The sequence below is a fragment of the Nycticebus coucang genome, chromosome 16 (assembly GCF_027406575.1).
Source record: "Nycticebus coucang isolate mNycCou1 chromosome 16, mNycCou1.pri, whole genome shotgun sequence".
Taxonomy (NCBI): Eukaryota; Metazoa; Chordata; class Mammalia; order Primates; family Lorisidae; genus Nycticebus; species Nycticebus coucang.
Window position 1 is genome coordinate 80,050,648 of NC_069795.1, and position 17,391 is coordinate 80,068,038.

At 37.5% G+C, this 17,391-nt stretch overlaps 1 protein-coding gene across 6 annotated transcripts in view; it reads left to right on the forward strand.

The window, feature by feature from the left end:
• The window catches only part of ATP13A4 (ATPase 13A4), a 189,881-nt gene that overhangs the window by 51,243 nt on the left and 121,247 nt on the right, over positions 1 to 17,391 (forward strand). For 4 of the 6 annotated variants that reach the window (XM_053564731.1, XM_053564732.1, XM_053564735.1 and 1 more), the window contains one exon: positions 8,316 to 8,462. The exons of the other annotated variants lie outside the window; for them this stretch is intronic. In XM_053564731.1, coding sequence (XP_053420706.1) covers positions 8,316 to 8,462 — 147 coding nt within the window. The remainder of the gene's footprint in view (positions 1 to 8,315; positions 8,463 to 17,391) is intronic. 6 annotated transcript variants of the gene reach the window in all.

Genomic DNA, 17,391 nt, shown 5'->3' on the forward strand with positions numbered 1-17,391 from the left:
TTAGCTTTGCAACTAGAGAGAAACTGGAAAGACTCAAAAGCACTGGTGCTCCAGGTTCTAAACTCCAGCATGCCACCTCTTTTTTTGTATCTTTGAAAGTCTATCAACCCCCTCCCACATTTTGCTCCCCTCCACAGCTAATCAAAGCAGTCTAAACCAGCTTCAATCTTGCCTTTTTCATCTTGATTTCAACTTTAATTTTTAATTACCTTCTCTAGTGTGTCATTTTAAATGGATTTGTTATGCCAGCGACTCTTGAAATAAATGAGGTTCTAAATTAGTCTTTATGTAATTAGACAAGAATTCAATTATTTCAAACATTCTTACTCTCTACGACTTAGACAAAAATAACCTTTGGCACTAATCGTTTAAAAGTCTGCTAGGTCATTTGCATTAAAACGACACTTTAAAAAAGATTTTATTTGAATTATTTTACAATAGTTGGACTGCAACGACTTCCCATTATGGAGGACTAGAGCCTCCAACCTGAAAATGTGCTGTATATCTGTTCTCCATGTTATTAAAAAATCAGTACTTGGTATTTATCATCAGTTTCACACTGGTAAGATTATAGATCATTATCACAGATACTGATTAGGGTAGTCATTTCTTAACATTAAAAAAAAATACCACTATGTACTGAATGAAAGACTTCAGTGCATAGTTTATTTTCCATTTCTCTTCTCTTATTGAGTAGCTCTAACAGTGAGATTTTTCCAAAAGATAAGAGTAATTGCATTTTTATTTTATAATTTTAAAAGGGGCATTTAATTCATTATTCATCTACTTCTGAATTTTAACTAATGTCTGTAGCAATGCCACATTTTTATGCAAATAAGATGATTTACAGTCACTGGTGTTTTGAATTCAGATGATCCTGATAATTTTCATGGTTTCCATCTTTAGTGTTTGTACAAACACAGTTTTTCTTTCATTGTCATTGCGTGTGACATGGTGTCAAAGACCCGCGACTTTGTGGTGATTACTCGTGAGGCCCAACTCAGGACACTTCAGTTTGATGTTTTAACGGAGAAGAGCATTTTCCTTTTGATTTCAATGAAAGATGTCAAGGTGGGGGCTTTAGATCCCAAACTTAGAGATTGCAAGTCCTCTCCAAGAGAGGCAGCCCACAGTCCTCTGGGCAGCCAGCAGCACTTGTGTTTACTGAACCCCTTACTTCCTCTCCCATGTTCCCCACACCTGCACCAGTTTCTACTGGAACCAGAAAGTTTGCTTTGTTCATGCTTCTGCCCACAAAGTTTCTTCAGGTAGTTCCTCTTTCCTTCCTTCCTTCCTTTCTTCCTTCCTTCATTCATTCATCAGTGAGTATTTACTGAGCACTGTTTACCAGACATTGTTACGGACACTGGAAATATAGCTGTGAACAAAAGAGATGGAAATTTTTGTCCTTAAGAGTGACATTCTAGTGGTGAATTAGCACACACCCCATGCATATATGTAAATTCTCCATGGGGTAAAGGTATAAAGTAGATGTTCTATCTGCATATTCAAACCTCGTTCCTCAGCCTGATATATATCACCTTCTTTTATAGTAAGTCTTTGCTGATCCATCCTCTGCCCTGATTCTGGAAGGAGTTAATACCCATTCTGTATTAGCTCTGTGTTTTCAGTTTTGACTACTATAGTACCTTTTGCAGCCTGTCTTGTGTTAAAATCAGTTATTTTATTTAATTCTCATAACAACTCTGGAAAATGGGCATTATCACCTCCATTTTGCAGATGAAGACACAGAAAGAACCAAGGGACTTTACAGCCTAGTAAACATCATTGTATGCCAGTCAATAGTGCTAGCTCATGGGCAGGGGTGTGTGTGTGTGTGTGTGTGTGTGTGTGTGTGTGTGTGTGTGTGTGTGTGTGTGTGTGAGAGAGAGAGAGAGAGAGAGACTGACTATATTGATTAATAAAACTAAGATTCTTGACCTCATAGAGTTTATGAGATCATTACACAAATAAATGTAAAAATCCAACTATTAAAAGTGCTACTGAGAAATCAGAGAGATTTGACCAAGTCAAAAAAGCCAAGAAAGCCCTTCCTCAGGTCCAAAAGGTAAGAACTACAAGGTGATGGTGACCAGAGGAAACAATCACCAGGGAGAAGGAATTGCATGGGCAAAGAACTTGAACCTAACCTTTCAGACTTTCTACATCCTGAGGTTTTTCTTTCTTTTTTTTTTTTTCCTCACTATGCTACATTCCTTGTCATAGTTTCTTATTTTATTAGATTATAAGCTTTTTGAAGACAGTGATCATGGCTTAGTTTTCAACCCCATAGCACCCAGCACATGGCTACAGCTGGGTTCAATATTTGAATAAGTTGAACTGAGCCAAACCTATAATAAATAGTTTCATGTCTTCCATCAGCACTTTATTACAAAAATACTCAAGTGAAATGTCACGGTTGAGAAAGTGAGAGAGTATGTTTCATGTAACTACACATTCCCCCTACTGAATCCTGTTCCCCCACATCTTCATTTCAACCTAGGTTTTCACTGGACAAATACAGACCTTGCTAGCACCTAGATCTTGGACTTAGAGCTTCCAGAACTATGACACAATAGATTTGTATTGTTTAAGCCATCCAGCCTGTGGTATCCTGCTACAGTGGCCCTAGCAGACAAATATATTGCCCAAGGTTGGTCAAGAGTAGTTCTGGGAACCAAATCCAGGCACTCGGGATCTGGAGTTAATTTTTTTTCTTTTTGTTTTTTGATGGCAGCTTACAGTAGAGTTAATGCTTAAACCACTTCACAATGCTACCATGGTAGAGTCTGGTCCCTGGCCAGAGAGAAACTAGATCTTTAGTTCAGCTCTAGTTCAATTCTCAGTAGTAGTTTTGCTTTTACTTCTTACAGCTACAGGACCAAGTGAGACATGTATGGAAATGCTTTGCAAACTATTAAATCACAATACAAATGGCCCTGTGTTATAAAGGGTAATGACCTCAAAGCTATTTGTTTTGGGACAGATTTATTAAAGGACACAAAATTACAGCTAGATTGAAGGACTAAGTTCTAGTGTTCTAAACCTTGGTAGGATGACTGCAGTTAACAATAATCTATTACGTAGTTTCAAATAGCTAGCAGGAGGATAGTGAACGTTCCTGACACAAATGATAAATGTTTGATATAATGGATATGCTAATTATTCTGACCTGATCACTGTACATCGTATGTATGGAAAATCACTATGTATCCCATGAATATGCATAATTATGATTTGTCAATTAAAAAGTAAAATTAAAAATTAAAACACAAAACAAACAAGAAAACCCATTTGTCTTAACATAGACTCATTTTTCAGAGGTCAGCTTACAAAATTGCAGATTTCTAGCTAGATGCTGTGTTGTTCCCTATTTCCTTTTTTTGCATTAAACATGGAACATAGCTTTTTGCCTCTGTTCCTCTTGCCCCTCCTTTTTTTGGATAAAATGATCCAGAGGGGAAGTACTGAGATGATGATTAGTATGAGATTTTTCCAAAGCTTAGAACTTTCTCTATGTGACTTATAAATAAATCCTACCTTTTAACCAATGTCAACTTTTTTCAGCTAAGCAGTGTTAGGAATATGAGGTCAGGATGTCAAGAGCATCATGGATGGGGCCAGAAAAGGGGAAAATTTGTTTTAATATCTCTCTAGGAATTTGTAATGGGTTCTTTTTAAGGCAAGCCTCAGAAGTACATTATTTTTATATAGTGAACTCCTGTACAACAGAGGTTATAGCATTGCCCTGAACTTGAAGTGACCATTACTTATTTTATTTTATTTTTTTGAGACAAGGTCTCACTCTGTTGCCCAGATAAGAGTGCAATGATGTGATCATAGCTCATTGCCCAGGTCAGATTCCTGGGTTCAAATGATTCTTCTGCCTCAGCCTCCTGAGTAGCTGGGACTACAGATGTGTGGCACCATGCCCAGCTAATTTTAAAATTATTATTATATTTTTATTTATTTATTGTAGAAACAGGATCTCTCTGTGTTGCCCATGCTCTTCTCAAACTTTGGGCTCAGGTGATACCTGGGCCTCCCAAAATGCTGGTATTACAGGAACGAAACACTGTGCCCTACCTCATTACACTACTTTTAAATTCCAAGGGATGAAGTGCTTGTAGCATAAGATTAGAGTAGATAAGCTAGATAACTCACTTCATTCAAATATAAAAGTTAGTCTGGCATTTCCAGCTTCAGAAAGTACAAGTTCATTGGAAATAATTCCCAAGTATCTTCTTCTATTTTTTTGTCCTGCTCAAAATTGGCCTTTTGTGCATATTCAGCTTTTGAAATGCCCTCTTGAATTATTTTAAAAGTTATTTATTTTAGAGTTCAAAGACTGATCTGGTTAATTCTTTTGATAAAGAAGAGGTGAGGCCTTCTCAATGAGACTTGAAGTACAAAATGTCCACCTTTGCCAGCCAAACAGTCTGGATTATTTTCATGACAAACAGATTATTTCAAATGGTAGACCCTCTGGTGCATTTAAGCATTTTACAGACCATTAACTGCTAGAAGAAAGCTGGGAAACAGACCAAAGTGGTAGAAACCATTTCCAGGTAAAGATGCTGCTTTTCCAGGAAAGAAAAATAGAGAGTCTCTCAGGGATTCTAAACTTCCCTCAAAGGGAAAATAAGTTCCTATTTACAGAAATATCCCAGGAACAACACCCTGTGAATAATGAGGCACAGAGTCACAGCACACCAGCCACAGTCCCCCTGTTATGAACAGACCTTGGACCAGGTGCATTATGTATTATTTCATTTAATCCTTCAAACATCCATGAAATGTGGTATTTTTATCCCCATCTGCCAGACAAACATAATTAGACTCAGGGAGTTGCAAGTCAGTTTGAAGCTGAGATCTGTGCCTGGGTCGCAAACCTATGCTCTTTCCATAGCTGAACACAGAGAGAAGTTGATGATATTGTCCAAAGGGATCACAAGACATTAACGTATTTTCCTTAAAAAGTTGAGTGATTTGACAGAGTCCTCAACAGAGCAGGAAAGGAGAGAGAAGTCAGTGTCACTCCCCTACTCTAAGAAAAATGGTTGTCTATCCTATCTTTTATTTTGCTTGTAGAATTCTACTTTGCATTTTACAGAATTATGAATTGTTGGGTTTAGGAATAAAAGGATGACAGGCAATAGCTTAAAGGCAAATATATCCAAGCACCTTTGATTTAGTGATGCTTTGAGCTGTAGCTGAGATGTAGGCATATAGGAGAATTTCAGTTTTTACTACTCACACAGACCGGCAGGGGTGTCTAACTTTCTACCTTTCTCTGCCACAAAGAGCAAGAATGAGAGTTGTTTTGGGCCACACAAACCCTAACAAAAGCTGGTGGTCAAAAAAAAAAAAGCCCATGCATACATTTTACACTATCCAACACAACAGTCCTCAAATAAGCAACATGTGGCCCAAGGACCCCAGGTTAGATGCCCTAGGGCACTGGGCATGAGGTTATGCATTGAATTAATACCTTTGGGAACATGTGGGTTCCAGTGGTCCACTTTGCTTTCCCCTCGTTAGGCATAGAGTCTGCAGGTCTGCTTGCTGTCACACAGGGCCAGAAGGTGGCCAGTTGATTTTAAGAATTAGATTACGTGCTGCCAGGAGAGCAGAGATCATGAGAAACCAAATGGTATTTGTTACGCAGTGCACAAGTCAAAGTGACTTTCACTCACAAGCCACAGACACCAGGGGACAACTTGTCGAAATAGAGAGGAAGAAGCCAAGGTTTAGAGTGGGAAGATCGGAATTCAGGTCTCGGTTCTACTCCTACTCCAATTCCACACTGCCTTGAGTAATGCTCACCTGTGTTGATGGTGAGTTTTCTCATCCACAATAATGATTGTACCAACTTCAGAACATCGTGAGCCTAAAATGAGATAACTGATAGAAAAAGTTTAATATAAACTCCTACGTAATCATATGAAAAATAGTTAATATTATTTTAACTCACTTAAGAGAATTAAAAGTAGGTGTCTTTCTAATTGTCATTACCTGGTGGCCAGAGATTTCCGGTCTCGGGATGGCTCTTTTATATGTTGTGTTCTAATCTACCTACACATTATGTGTTTTATTACCAAATTTTTCATTGAAACTTTGTTCTTTGGATGTCTCAGATCAGGCTTGATATGAAAGTCCCAGTACAGGCTTGATACAAAAATAGCAGTCAAATTGTATTTTTTTAATAAAACGTAGACTAGGACAGAAGGTGAGCGGGGACTCTGGAAGGAATGAGCAGTAGAGGGGGCTGCAAGATTCCTGCTCTAATATGTACCAACTGTGTTTTTGCTTCCTTACCTATTAAATGAGAGGATAATGAACAGTAACTACCTTGTGGGTTTTTTGACATTAAATAAAATAATACATATGCACTACTATGTGTCTAAAACATTGCATCTGCTAAATAAAGATTAAGTTATTATTAAGGTTATTGTTAAATACTCAGTGTTCTTTTCATAACAAAGTCCCCTTAGATAAGGTCAAAGACAAAGCTACGCTAAACTATGTCAGTGTGCTGAGCCATGTTAAGGTGTGTTCCAGAAAGTTGGTTGTCTACTATTCCTAGAACATGTCCACCAGATCAGTGGCTCAGTTAATGGAAATTTAGCCATCTTCAGTCACTCTTAAGGCTCTGAAGGTAACTCCTTGCAAATGTGATTTGATTTAGTTCTTTTTTGAATCCATATGGTAATAGCCAATTTCATTGGTTTTTAAAATTAATTCATTACCTTTCAAATTTCTAGTGAGAATGTTCCCTCCCTCTCTTTGCTCCCCTGTTCCTTTGTTCCTTGCTCCTCCCCATCTCTTTCTCTCTCATCTCTATCTCTTTCTCTCTCTCAGAATCTGTTCTAGGCCTGGCTGGAGCACAGACATACTTGGAATTCAGCCCTTACCCACAGTCCAAGAGAAGTGAGAAGGTGGATAGGTGAAGGGTAGAATGTGGTAAGAATCTCGAGTACCTTGGTGGTTTAGAGGTGAGGATACCTCTAATTCCATGGAAATTAGAGAGGTTCCCAGGGTGTGGATTTTGAGCTGACCCCCAAAGGACAGTAGGATCCAGCCATGTGAAGGCTTAGGGAGAGGAGAGGAGGATGTGTATTCCAGGCTAAGGTAGCAGTGGGAGCGAAGTCATGGAGGTGGGCTTCTCTCGAGAATCAATGTTAGGGAGTAGCTACAAGGACTATATTTTCTCCTGACTGCCTCTTGAAGAATCAGCTAGGATACTGTTCATTGAAAATGTGGATGTGGTGGTGGGGACAAGTCCTAGTTCTGACATAGATTCCAGGCATCAGATTATTCCTGGGCTTAACCTCCCTTGATATCCTTCTTAGCTCCTGAGGTTTATCAGACATCCAAGTAGGTTTTACGTTTAGAATTTGCCCATTCAGATAGTGACTACTGTTATTATCATATCAGTATCTAAGGGACCATTGCGGTATCTGTTCCTCAATCCAGAACTGCTCCCTCTAGTTTAATTTCAGGATGAAGTCATCAGGGCACTGCAAAGGGAAGCAGTTTCGACTAGGGTCATGCAATAAGGTACCTTCTTCAATTCCACGTGTGCTAGCATTTTCACAGTTAACTTGGGCACACTCAGTCCATGCCTTCAATCTCTTTCATCCATTCATCAGACTCTCATTGCGCAGGTCTCAGCCTCCACACCAACAGGGAGCTAAGGAATAATAAAACTTTGACATCTATTTTCAAGGTAGTCTAGTCTTGAGAATGATGAGGAGTGCAAAAGGTGGACAGTTAAAATCTTTCAGAGTTATAGTAAATAATAGTAAAATGGCAGAGCTGTTTTGTTTGATTTTATTTTTTCCTGGAGATAGGGTATTTAAGAGATTCTTCTGGAAGAGGTGACATTTAAATGAAGCCTTTAATAGGAATAGTTTTATTGACTTGGTTTCTTCATCCTCCAAGATACATGCATGCCCTTGGAATGCTTTTTTTTTTTGCCCAGATGCAATTGTGCATCTGGCCGTGGGCTGGGAGGTAACTGCATAAACTACCTCTTATCTGAGAATGTGCCTCCTCCTGACTCTTGAGTTTTGTTCTATGTGTCAGTGCCTCATATTCATATTCAGATTTCTCAATAAATGATGACAAGGCTTTTCCCATGAAGGCTTTAATATCTGCTATCTTTCAAAGGCATGTAATTCTGTCTAGAATGTTTACCAACTCCAAATGCTTACAGAATTGTATTCAAATGATATTTTTTAGATTGAATGACTGATGACTTAGCCTGATGATTTCTTTGAACTTCATGGAGGTTTTGGTATCTATTTCCTCAGGATGAATTCAAAACTTACTCTTGGAAAAAGGTAAAGTGGATCTGCCTGTCATCATTTAACAGCGCGTTTGGTCTTACTCCTGACCACCCTCTCATTGCAGATGAGGAGTATATCATAAATAGAGCCATACAAAAGCCAGACCTAAAGGTAAGAAAACTATGGCTACTGCTCAGGCCAGAGAAATCTAATCTTTTGTCCCATCCAGTATAATGTTGAATTCAGGTCTTCTACTGTGCTAGCCCTCAACCCACAGTGTAGAATGTTACCAAGAACATGAACTTTGGAGCCAGGCAGAGCTCAGCTCAGATCTCAGCTTCATCCTTTTAAACAGTGCAATCTTGGATCAATTACTTAGCTATGCTGAGCCTCAGTTTTCTCCTCTACAAAATGATAATTATAATGCCCTTCTCAGATATCAATTGATGACATTCAATACATTAAGGAATAATACAACAGTCACTATGTCAGGTACTCAGTAAATGCTCAGTATGTATTTGCTCTTAATAGTGTTATGGCCTGTATTATAACTTGTGCAACAGGACTAATCTTATAGTAAGGTAGTCATTTGAAAATTTGCTATGTCTGCAAAATAACCTTATTTTGAATTCTTGTCATTCAAATGTGTTTGGGTTACTCCATTTTCACCATATTAAATTAGTACTGACTGGTTCATGACTAGTTAACATTCATATTAAAAAAAATTTTATAAGACAGAATGTTTTCTCTTATATTTATTATATTTGTGTGTAGTTAGCTGTTTAAATAAGTTTTATGAGCTCAAGGTCAATTTTTTAAAATAATAAGTCAATTACTGAGGAATTTTTCTATTATCAATTGTCATTGCCCAGTTGTCCTAACTGCTAAAATAAACAAAAACAAAAGAGGTCAAGAACTTCCGAATAACAGATTGCCTCATCTTTTAGGAGACAACTCAGCTGAGGAGGCTTCCTAAATTAGCTTTGCATCCTCAGAGTTTTATTGCCCTGAAATTCTAGCATCTATAATTGCATCAAACAAATAAGTGAATGGACAAATGAAGAAATGGTCAAGTAAATAATTAAAATGTAAAGAAAGGGTAGAGGCTGGGCAGCACCTATGGCTCAAAGGGGTAGGGCGCCGGCCCCATATGCTGGAGGTGGCGGGTTCAAACCCAACCCCGGCCAAAAACTGCAAAAAAAAAAAAAGAAAGAAAGGGTAGAGGTCTTCAAATGGAAAAATTTGAAACCCAGATTAGGTTAATATTTTCCTTTACCAGGCCGTGATATAGACCATTTGGTTAGTTCCTGCCTTTCTGAGTCTTGAGTTACTTATTTATAAAATGAGATAATAACCCCTCCTTTGCCTATTTCTCATGGCTGTTGTGTACCTAAAATCAGAAGATAGAATTAAAGTGGTTTGTGAACTGCTATAAGCTATATTTATAATATTTGAAACTTTCATTAAAGTCAGAGGGCCGTCATGTCATGGGCTTAGCCATGATGACACTAATAGCAATGACAATAACAATACCAAGATGATAAACACCTTTGGAAGTTAAAGGAGATTTTAGAGATTGCAACAAAGAATTATGTCAGGTTTGCAAACATAGTCTAAGAGGAGACTCTAAGGGCCATCTTGTAGGATTGCTTGCAAAGCAGAAACCCAGTGCTTAACCTGTTCAACAGGATGTTCTTATAACATGTTCCAGCAAGAAATGAAGAACAGGAAGTTTGGGGAGAGGAATCTTTCTGATTCCTGGGCAGAAGAGGAAATTGACTTCACAGTAGATTTTCAGTTTCCTAACTGTTTCCTAGTCTGAAGTTCAGGAAATGGGCAAATAAACACCCCTTGCAAATATTAACCTTAACAGCCTCTTACCAGCTTCCAGAGGCTCTGAGGGTGATGAGGGAAGCAGATAAACTCCAGGCAGAGATGTCTGCTGGAGGATTATCAAAGATGCTTAGAAGGTCTGTGATGGAGCCTTCTCCCCCTGTAAGAATGGCCTTGGAAATTGCCAGAAGGTAATGGAATTTTCCATTTTCTGGACTGAGGCGAAACTTATCAGTAACCTCTTTATTCCTTATCATTGCTGCCTTCCTTGGCAGGTGTTTCATGTTTATTGTGTTTTATAAATTTCTCAATCTCAGTTTGCAGTTTCACAGCCCCCTGATAGAAATTCTCTATCTGAGCAAGGGCCTTACATTCTACCTTTAAATTCTCCTTTAAAAATTTTCTAACACAGACTTCAAACTTGATGAAATTAATAAGTAGGCAACCTCACTTTATGCAACTTAAATCCTAAAGTTAGGGGACTTGGGTTTTTTTTTTTTAATTTGTTTGAATATAATATTCTTTGAGGGAATAAACTTTGCAGCCAGATATGCTGAAGTGCAAATTCCAGCCTTGCAAATTGCTGAATCAAAGTGAACTTCAGGTACAAAGTGAAGATGAACATAAATATCTGCTCTACCACAGGATGATGAAAAAACACTAAAGATTATAGGTGAAAAATCCTAAATGCTCAATAAATATTATTTATGACTATAATCTTGCTCTAATTGCAAAATCACAGGGAATACTGGAGAGAAAAGTGGGTTGTGAGACGAGAAACTTGAGATTCTAACATGGGCCATGATGGTGAACAGGCTCCAAAGCTGGTCACTTTCAGATGTTCTTTCCATTCTCCAATTTGCAGCTTATGAAGGAAGTATCATTCCTATGGCGAATTCACTCCAATTTTATACTGAGAATCAGTTGTAAATAGGGTATATTTTTAGTAAATCACCATACAACCAATATTACTGAAAGAAACCCATTCTGTAAAAAAAAAACAATTGCATTTTATACTCTTAATTGGTAACTATTGGATGTGTGTGTGTGCGCACATGTGCACACCTGTGCACACATACTTATTGAGTAGAGTTAAAATTCATTTGAGGCAACTCAGATCATGGAGCTTAGAGATTTAAATTGCATTCCCAGTAGTCATGTGGTTTTATGAAGCATTCATTCATTTATTTAATAAAAAAACATATTGAGCACTTATTACATTCCAGTTATACACTCTTTCCAGTTTTAGAATTTATCTAATTGTTATACCAACTATAATATTCACAGGCATAGAATTTATATGTAGGATCTGAGTGAAACAAACATAATCTGTTCAATTGCCTTGATTTATTCATGGGGAAACTGAGCTGCAGAGAAATTTATTTGAAATTCTCAAGGACACAGGTAGCAGAATAACTATAAAAGGAAGCCTAACCACTGTTCCTCAACTTCGGTTGCCTATTAGAATTACCTGGATAAAATTAAAAATATTTATGCCCAGGATGCACTTCAGACCAATTAATTCAGAATCTCTTGGAGGGTGGGACCCAGGCAGCAATATCTTTTTTTCAAAATATGAAGGGCGTAGAGGGGGTAGGGGGTCAACATGGATGAATTGCATATTGCTAAAGTCTGTGCTTTCATCGTGCTTGTCACCAGAGGAGTGTATGTTGTACATGATAGGTAAGTTTTATCCCCCAATGGCAATTACAGCAACAACAAAACTAAATAAATGGGACTTAAATTAAAAAGCAGTAATTTTTAAAGCTTCCTGGAGGCTGCCAGTGAGCCACCTGAGAGTGCTACCCTTGATCCACGGCAACACGACAGTCTCACTGTTTCTCTTTGTGCTTAGTTGGGTCAACAGTTCATGAAAATTCAGACTCACATATACAGTTGCTTAAAGCAATCAGAAGCAAGAAGGCACAATTGTCATAACAATTAGCTTTTCCCTGTTTTCCCCACTGCCAAGGCCTTCAGAACCTTACTTCCTGGAACACTTTTTTTAAAAAAAAAACCTCTTTTCTCCTCTTCTTTTCTCTCTTTTTACTTGTTTAATGTGGTACTAGGACTTTGTTTTTAACTGACACATAATAATTGTACATATTTATGGGGTAATACGCGATATTACACATTCATATATTGTGTAATAATCAAAACAATGTAATTAGCATACCCATCGCCTTATACATTTATTATTTCTTTGTGGTGAGAAAACTCAAAATCTTCTCTAGTTCTAGCTCTTTTGAGATATATAATACCATGTTTTAACTATAGTCACCCTACTGTGCAATAGAACACTAGACTTATTCCTCCTTCCTGAGACTTTGTACCCATTGACCAACTTTGCCCACATCCCCTTCTACACATCTATCCCCCCTATACATCTCTGAGACCAACTTGTTTAGATTCTACAAATGAGTAATATCATCCCTTATTTGTCTTACTGTGTCTATCTTATTTCACTTAACGTAATTCCTCAAGGCTCATCCTTGTCAAAATAGAATTTTCTTCCTTTTTATGGATGAATGGTATTTCACGGTGTACGTGTGTACTGCATTTTCCTTATCCATTCATGTATTGATGGAACTTTGGTTGATTCCATATCTTGCCTGCTGTGAACACTGCTACAATAAACATGGAGTGTAGATATCTTTTTGACAAACTGATTTCATTCCCTTTGGATATATACCCAGTAGTTGGATTAGTGGCTCATATAGTTTTATTTTTTGGGAAAACTTCATACTGTTTTCTATGGCGACTATCCATCAAGATTGTTTAAGAGTTCTGTTTTCCCTTTATCTGTGACAGTGTTTGTTATTTTTTGGATTTTTTGATAATAGCCATTTAAACCGGAATGAGGTGCTGTCTCATTCTGTTTTTTTTGTTTGTTTGTTTTGTGTTATTTTGTTTGTTTGTTTGTTTGTTTGTTTTGCATTAGAGTCTTACTCTGTTGCCCAGGCTAGAGTGTAGTAACAATAGTCTAGCTCACAGCAACTTCAAACTCCTGAGCTCAAGCCATCCTCTTGCCTCAGCAACTCAAGTAGCTAGGACTGCAGGTGTCAGCCACAATGCCTGGCTAATTTTTTTCTTTGTAGTAGAGATGGAGGTCTCATCTTACTCAGGTTGGTCTTGAACTCCTCAGGTCAAGCAATCGTCCCAACTCACCCTCCCAGAGTGCTAGGATTACAGGTGACAGTCACTGTGCCTGGCTGAATTGTGGTTTTGATTTGCATTTCCCTGATTAGACCTGTTAAGCATTTTTTTATATATCATTTGTATATCTTCTTTGGAGAGATGTGAATTCAGATTTTTTCACCAGTTTTTAATTTTTTTTCTTATTGAGTTCCTTACATATTTTGGATATGAACTCCTTTCAGTTTGATGAAATTCCACTAGTACTATTACTGGATTTTTGCTTTTGTTGCTTTGCTTTTGGGATTTTACCCCCCCCCCCCAAAAAAAATCCTTGCCCAACAAAGGTCATGAAGCATTTCTCTTATATTTTCTTCTAGTTTTGTCATTTCCAATTTTATATTTAATAAGCCTTTAATCCACTTTGAATTGATTTTTGTATATGGTGAAATGTAGAAGTCTAGCTTCTGCAAGTGGATATCCAGTTTTCATAATACCATTTATTAAAGAACCACCTTTCTCTATTCCATGTTCTTGGCACCCTTGCTGAAAGCCAGTTGACTGTACTGTTAATTAGGTCTGACAATTAAGTTTGAAAACTCAACACAATGCACTTACATTGGCAGCATTGTGCAAACAACTTGGTAAGGTTTCATAGCCTTGGTATGCCAGGATTTCAGACACTGTTCATATGGATGTGTGGCTGTATCTTTCTGAATGACATTTATTATTGTTGTTGCGTGTTTTTGTGTGCCATCATGAGAATGTTGGAGCTTGAATTAGAGCAATAAACAAATGTTATATTTCTTGTTAAACTTAGCAAGAGAGAACGTGAAATCAGGGACATGTTAGTCCAAGTTTATAGAGATAATTCCATGAAGAAAATGGCAGTGTATAAATGGAATAAACGTTTTTCTGATGGGAAAGAAAGTGTCACTGATGAAGAGAGGTCAGAGCAGTCAGTAACAAGCAGAATTGATGAAAACATTGAAAAAAATTCATTGAATTGTGCATCAAAATTGCTAGCTGGCTGTGAGAAGCATAGTAGATCACGTAAACATTGTTAGAAAAACCTTAACTGAAAATCTTGGTGTGTGCAAAAATGAACCCGAAGGAGCTCATCAATGAACAAAAGCAAAGGAGAGTCAATGTTTGCCAAGACCTTTTGGTGAGGCAAGAGATGTTTGGGCCATGTTAGTACTGGTGATGAATCATGGTAATGAAATGAAAACCACTTTCTACAACTTGTTGAGAATTGAATACTTTTCCTTGAAAGAAGTGATCCAAAGCCTGGAAGGAGTGATAGTCAGTTGGTGCAAGGTCTGGTGAATAGGGTGGATAATAAAATTTCTAAGTACATCTTCTACAATTTGAGCAGCATTGCTTATATGACATGTGGTCAAGGGTTGTCCTGAAAGAAGATTGATTTGTTTCTATTGACCAATTGTGGTCACTTAATCATAGGCTCTCTCATTATTTTGTCTAGTTAGTTGCAGTAGACATCTGCAATTCATTGACCAGCTTTCATTAATCTGTACCGAATAATGCCAGGGCTGGACTACTAAGCAGACATCATTAGCTTTTTTTGATGAATATTCAGTTTGGGGCTGCATTTCAGCACTTCATTTTTTCTAACCCTTCTGCTCAACACCTGCTATCATCAGAAATAATCCATTTTCACCATACGTAACACTACAGTGTAGAGATGGTTTGTCTTTATGTTGTGACAGCAGAGAAAGACAAGTTTTGAGATGATTTCTGTTCTGACACTTGTTTATTTTTATTTTAGTTTTTATCCTTTTATAAAGTCATATACCCATAGATCATGAATACATTTATGCATATGTGGGGTACAATGTGTTAATTTTTTTTATACAATTTGAGGTGCTTACATTAAACTAATTAATATAGCTTTTGCTTCATTTACTTGATTATTATGTTAAGACATTTATGTTCAATACTTGATAGATTTGACTTGTACCCTTCCAATATGCTCCATAGGTGTGGTCCCACCGTTTATCCTCCCTCTATCAAACCTTCCCCCACTCCTCTGTTCCCCCTCCATTTCTCTCCTTCATCCTGGGCTATACTTGTGATCTTTATTTCATAAGAAAGTGTGAGTTAATATAAATGGGTTTTATAAAAGTACTGAGTACATTGGATACTTTTTCTTCTATTCTTGAGATACTTTACTAAGGAGAATATGTTCCAGCTCCATCCATGTAAACATAAAAGAAGTAAAGGCTCCATCTTTTTTTAAGGCTGCATAGTATTCCATAGCATACATATACCATATTCATGGGCCGATGGGCACTTGGGCTTCTTCCATGACTTGGCAATTATGAATTGAGCTGAAATGAATAATCTGGTGCAAATGTCTTTGTTGCAAAGTGATTTTTGGTCTTTGGGACATACTCCTAGTAGAGGAATTGCAGGATCAAATGACAGGTTTATTTTTAGATCCCTGAGTGTTCTCCAAACTTCTTTCCAAAAGGAACATATCAGCTTGCATTCCCACCAGAGTGCAAAAGTGTCCCCATTTCTCCATATCCATGCCAACATCTGTAGTTTTGGGATTTTGTGATGTGGGCTACTCTTGCTGGAGTTAGATGATACATCAAAGTGGTTTTGATTTGCATTTCTCTGATGATTAAAGATGATGAGCATTTTTTCATGTCCCTGTAGATCATACACCTGTCTTCTTCAGAGAAGCTTCTGTTCAGGTCTCTTGCCCACATGAAATGGGATAACTTGTTCTTTTCTTATTAATAAGTTTGAGTTCTCTGTGGATTCTGATTATTAGACCTTTGTCAGAAACATAACCTGCAAATATCCTCTCCCATTCTGAAGGCTGTCTACTTGCTTTACTTACTGTGTTCTTGGCAGTGCAGAAGCTTTTTAGTTTGATCAGATCCCAGTAATGTATTTTTGATATTGCTTCAATTGCCCAGGGGGTGCTCCTCATAAAGTATTCTCCCAGGCCAATTTCTTCAAGTGTTACCCCTGCACTCTCTCCAAGAATCTTCATAGTTTAATGTCTTAAGTTTTAGTCTTTTATCCAGTGACAGTCCATTTTTGTTAGAGATGAAAGGTGTGGGTCCAGTTTCAGTCTTCTACAAGTCGCCAGACAATTTACCCAGCACCATTTGTTAAATAGGGAGTCTTTCCACCAATTCATATTTTTGATAGGCTTATCAAAGATCAAATGATGAAAAGTGTCTGGATCCATCTTTTCGTTCTTAATTCTGTTCCATACATCTACCACTCTGTTTTTGTGCCAGTACCATGCTGTTTTGATCACTATCGATTTATAGTATAGTCTGAAGTCTGGTAGCGTGATTCCACCTGATTTGTTTTTATTTCTGAGTAATGTCTTGGCTATTCAAGGTTTTTTTCTGTTTCCATATAAAATTAAGTACTAGTTTTTCCAGATGTTTAAAGTATGATAGAGGTGGTTTAATGGGATTGCATTAAATATGTAGATTGCTTTGGGTAGTATGGACATTTTAACAATGTTGATTCTTCCCAGCCTTGAGCATGGTGTGTTTTCCCATTTGTTAACATCTTCAGCTATTTCTTTTCTCAGAGTTTCATAGTTCTCTTTATAGAGCTCTTTCATGTCCTTTGTTAGCTACACTCCCAGATATTTCATTTTCTTTGGCACTACTGTAAAAAGAATAGAGTCCTTGACTGTTTTTTCAGCTTGACTATTGCTGGTATATATGAATGCTACTGACTTGTGAGTATTGATTTTGTAGCCTGAGATGCTGCTGTATTCCTTGATCACTTTTAAGAGTTGTAGTTGAGTCCCTGGGGTTTTCCTGGTGTACAATTATATCATCTGTGAAGAGTGAAAGTTTGATTTCCTCTGATCCTATATGGATACACTTAATCAAGTGTGATTGCCTGATTGCAATGGCTAAGACTTCCATTACAATGTTAAAAAAGCAATGGAGACAGTGGGCAACCTTGCCTGATTCCTGATCTGAGTGGAAATGTTTTCAATTTTACTCCATTCAATATAATATTGGCCATGGGTTTGCTGTAGATGACCTCTATCAGTTTAAGAAATGTCCCTTCTATACCTATCTCTTAAGTGTTCTGATCATTAAATGATGCTGGATATTATCAA